This window comes from Alnus glutinosa, chromosome 3, assembly GCF_958979055.1.
Source record: "Alnus glutinosa chromosome 3, dhAlnGlut1.1, whole genome shotgun sequence".
NCBI classification, from domain to species: Eukaryota; Viridiplantae; Streptophyta; class Magnoliopsida; order Fagales; family Betulaceae; genus Alnus; species Alnus glutinosa.
The window spans coordinates 31,679,657-31,684,219 of record NC_084888.1 but is presented as its reverse complement, the minus strand read 5'-3'; the positions used below and the strand labels follow the sequence as shown (position 1 = coordinate 31,684,219).

General features: G+C 39.2%; 1 protein-coding gene across 1 annotated transcript; it reads left to right on the top strand.

The window, feature by feature from the left end:
• The first annotated feature begins 432 nt into the window (after positions 1–432).
• Positions 433–4,018, top strand: LOC133864982 (putative ribosomal large subunit pseudouridine synthase SVR1, chloroplastic). Its single transcript, XM_062301440.1, has 10 exons — positions 433–985; positions 1,092–1,171; positions 1,269–1,369; positions 1,504–1,576; positions 1,756–1,849; positions 1,977–2,025; positions 2,395–2,545; positions 2,688–2,744; positions 3,284–3,339; positions 3,516–4,018. The coding sequence occupies exons 1-10, from the start codon at positions 481–483 to the stop codon at positions 3,565–3,567; spliced, it is 1,218 nt and encodes a 405-aa protein (XP_062157424.1). The 5' UTR covers positions 433–480; the 3' UTR covers positions 3,568–4,018.
• The last annotated feature ends 545 nt before the right edge of the window (positions 4,019–4,563 follow it).

Here is a 4,563-nt window from a genome sequence, read left to right as displayed (position 1 = left end):
GCATAGCATAGCAGAGCCACAAAGCGAAAAAGGCCCAAAAAATAATTAAATAATTAAAAAAAGGTTGCCAGTAGCCGGTTTATAACTACCTAGGTGGAGGTAGTTTTTTCACCCCTAATTAAAAGCACAGGTCTAGGAGAGCTGACTGAAGCCGTGGGAAGCAGTAAAATTGTCTTTTTATATTTTTGTAGACAATTTTGCCCTTCATTTTCCATTAGCCGGTACCTCTTCTGTTCAAATGATCCAAAATCCTCCTCGGCGGCGACGGCGGGTACGCTTGAGCTTGAGAAAGTACGACCATCATGGCATCATGGTTTATAAAGGAAGAACGGTTAACTCCTAGCGTATGTCATATGATAAACGACTTGTAGTTTACTCGAAGAACGACGTGTCGTCTGTTATCGGCGAGAGAGTAAAAGACCCCTCTTTTAAAAACCCAAAGACCCCAAACTCCCATCGGCCCCCCCTAATCTTCAGAAAATGGCAACAGCGGCTTCACTGTCCACCCTCCACCACCTCTCATCCTCACTCCTCTCCAAACCCTCTCTCACCGTCAGACCCCTCCGCATCCTCCCTCGCATCATAACCTGTTCACTTTCCTCTTCCCCCTCTTCCTCGTCTTCCTTGCAATTCAACATCTCCTTCGCACCCCCGAAGCCCAAGCCCAAGCCCGATTCACCGGAGCCCGACCTGTTTCCCGACCCCGACGCCCTCCCCAGCGGCCAGCTCTTCATTCCGTGGATCGTCCGAGGCGAGGATGGCAACCTCAAGCTCCAGACGCACCCTCCCGCGCGTCTTCTCCACGCCATGGCCAATGCCGAGACCGAAACGAAGAACAAGAAGAAGAACAAAAACAAGACCAAGGATAAGAGCCCTGACAACGCTTCCCTGGAGCCCAAGCATTCCAAGGCCGCTCGAAGGTTCTTCAATCAGAATTTCAAAGAGCCCAGCCAGCGCCTCAGCAAGGTTCTCGCCTCTGCGGGAGGTAATCCAATCATTTACAACATTCAATTTTTTTTTACTAAACGTGAAGAGCTGTCGAACCGATTATGTTTTTTATTTTTTATTTTTATTTTATTCGTGATAATCAGTGGCGTCGAGACGGAATAGCGAAGAGCTTATATTTGAAGGCAAGGTTACTGTGAATGGTTCTGTGTGCAATGCTCCTCAGGTCAGCACATACTCCACCCATGCACAGATTCTTGTTTCTACATGTTATTGAAAGCACTGCAAAATAACAGAAATGGGTTGTTTGTTTATGTTTGTAGACACGGGTTGATCCTGCAAAGGATATTATTTATGTCAACGGGAACCGCCTTCCTAAGAGGCAGCCTCCGAAGGTGTATCTTGCCCTGAACAAACCAAAAGGGTGTGTTACTATTGCTGATGCACTTCTTCTTCTTTTTTTTTTTTTAAAAAAAAAGAAATCTTCGAGTTCGTTTTAAAGCTTGAGCTCCTTTTGTGATGTGTATCTGTAAAATTAATGCGGTGACATCATGACAGGTACATTTGCTCATCTGGGGAAAAAGAGTCCAAATCCGTGTTCGCCCTATTTGATGATTTTTTTAAGAATTGGGTATGTGCTGGTAGAACTCTCTCTATAATGTTTTCTGGTTGTCGATTTTTTTTTTCGGAAGTATGAAATTACAAAGAAAAAAAAAAACTAGTAATGTGGGTGAGTTAATTGGAGGCTGATTCTTTGCATTGCATTTATATGATTTAACAAATTAGTGAAACAATATTTCGCATTCCCAGGGTAAAAGAAATTCAGGACTGCCCAAACCACGATTATTCACTGTAGGTCGCCTTGATGTTGCCACTACTGGGTTGATTATTGTGACTAATGATGGTATGTGGATTGCTATATATGCATGCAGTCTCGTGTGCCTTAAAGCTATTTTCTTGGAGTTCTTTAAACTTCGATTCAAATTAGAATGGACTTATCTGAAACCATATTCAATGTTGCTTTTTTCCAGGAGATTTTGCTCAAAGACTTTCACATCCTTCATCTAACTTAACAAAGGAGTGAGTGTTCACGCATTCTGTTCTTTTTTGGTTATTTGGGACAAATGTATTTTTGTCAAAATGTGTATCATCTAAAATTATTATTTAATGTTATGTGAGACCACTCGGTACAATTTCATAGGAAAGGCTTTGAATTTTTTATGCTCTTCAAATTGTACTGGATGGCAGGCTTTGGATCTAAATTATATAGTTACGATTGCATGGAAACAACTCTCCATGTTTAACGGCTTAACATTTTATGAACTTTAATGCTAATGCCATTTATTACTGGTCTCTTCTGTCTCACTACTTAAGTGTTGAGTATAAAATAATGCAAACTTCATTCTTCTGTATTGAGATGACATGCAACATTTTATTTTGTGATTGCAGATATATTGCAGCAATAGATGGTGTTGTTAATAACCGGCACTTGATAGCCATCAGCGAGGGAACAGTGATTGAGGGCATCCGTTGCACTCCAGATTCTGTGGAGTTGCTGCCACAACAACCAGATATACCAAGACCTCGTCTTCGTATAGTGGTACTTGTTATCTATTCCAGTCTTCTAGAACTTTCTGATATCCAATACAGTTGCTGCTTTCTTTGTGTTGCCCTGTGTCAGCCAGGTTCAGCTGCATTTCTGCTAGTAGCTAACTTTCATTTGCTCATCTGGAACCCTGCAGGTTCATGATGGGAGGAAACATGAAGTTCGAGAGCTTGTGAAAAGTGCCGGACTTGAGGTTCAACTTTGGTTAATTGATGAGAGCATTTTTCCCTTTCCAAAAATAACTTTGCTCTTAGCTGTACTGAAATCCACATTGGAACGTAAAGTGGACCATAGTAATCCTCTAAATAGCGGTTCATTGTCTAGACTAATATTATAGTATGTTGTTTTCTGAGATGATATACATCTTTATCGTCTTGTATAGCATCATATGTATAACATGGGGAAAAAAAAAAAGAATAAATCAATTTTGTTGTTCTTCAAGGTGATAGGGCATTTTTAATGCTTTAGGTAGTCCAAATTTGTTCTTTCATCATACATACGTATTAGGGATATGCATTATTGGTACATTTAGAAGACTTATGTTTACACTTTCGTGCCAGAAATTGAGTATATGCTGAAAAGTTTGATCTTCTGATGAAATGTTAACATAGTTCATTATGCTTGTACCAACATTTGCTCTTCCATCATTGTGCATAAGTGGCTCCTTTATACTTATTGATTGATATTTCTGGTGTATTTTACCTTTGCTGCTTATGTTTCTTGCTGTTACAGATTCATTCTTTAAAGCGTGTAAGAATTGCTGGTTTCAGACTTCCATCAGATCTTGGGTAATTGCTCTGAATGATAACTTTTAATAAAATCATTTCTCGGCAGTTTCTTCCCCTTCCTTTTTTTGTTTTGTTTTGTTTTTTTTCTCTGCTTGTAATTTTTTTTTCCAACACTTATTCAGAGCACTGAGCTATTCAATTTGTGTTTGTTTGGCTTATTGTGTTGGTATTTTCAGGTTAGGGAAGCACATTGAACTAAAACAAAGCGACCTAAAGTTACTGGGTTGAAGAGTTAAGAAATCTGCTGCTAAATTGCTGGAGTTTTGCATTTTCCTCTATTCAAAACCTCAGCTTCAAAATATTTCCAGGAAATTTGCCAATACCTTGTCGTTGTTATGGGTGGGAGTCGTGGGAGCCATTGGGTTGTGATTCCGACTCCTTGGGAGTGACAGAATTTTGATATATGAGTTGGACTGCAGCTTGTGTATGCCACCATTGGTATCAATGCAAGTGATCTTTATAGCAGAATTCGGAGCTCGACTATTACTGAGAAAGCGAGAAGTGGTGAGATTATTCATGTAGATGTACGTTTCAAGTGCTCTCTTTATGTAGATATTGCATATGATAAAGGAGAACCCGTAAAGGAAATGGTTATAGTGCTAAAAGTATGTTGGCTTTTGAGGAATTATGTAGTATTCTGGTTTTTAATCAAGATTTTATTCGAGATTACTTTATGTAATTATTAAGCGTCTGAATTGTTTAGTTACCAGATAATTGAATTTACATTTTCTGTTAATGATTTAGGAGTAATGTTATTCACAAGATGTTCATCCCATTTTTGCTCCCTCAAAGTTATGTGGCTTTTAGAATCACCATTGAATTTGTGATGAAATTCAATGGTAATTTTAAAAGTCACATTACATTTTGGAGATAAATTGAGGATAAAGATCTTGCATATAGAATTACTCATGAGGGAGGAAGGTTTCCCGCAGTTTTGATGGATGGGAAAGGTGATAATGTTTTGAAAAGCATTAGGAAATTCATCTCAACTGAAAAAAAAAAAGGACATGTTGTAGTAGATTATATCATCTAAAAGGGTGGAATTGTAGTTTGTCTCACTGGGAAGAACGACTTATAGCAGCATGCTGTCTTGGGGCCTCATGCTGTGCTGTTCCTGACTTTGATCCATGCAAAAAATTCATTGCACACGGGCCGTGAACAGCCTTTCTTTTGGATTTGGCTTGTGCTGTAATCGAAGGTTTGGATTTAATTTTACTCTCTTTT

Excerpts from the sequence above, each read along its gene's own strand:
- LOC133864982 (XM_062301440.1), top strand. The coding sequence starts at position 481 with ATGGCAACAGCGGCTTCACTGTCCACCCTCCACCACCTCTCATCCTCA. Across the intron at positions 1,577-1,755 it reads ATGATTTTTTTAAGAATTGG|GGTAAAAGAAATTCAGGACT; the intron begins GTATGTGCTGGT and ends TCGCATTCCCAG. Across the intron at positions 3,340-3,515 it reads AGACTTCCATCAGATCTTGG|GTTAGGGAAGCACATTGAAC; the intron begins GTAATTGCTCTG and ends TGGTATTTTCAG.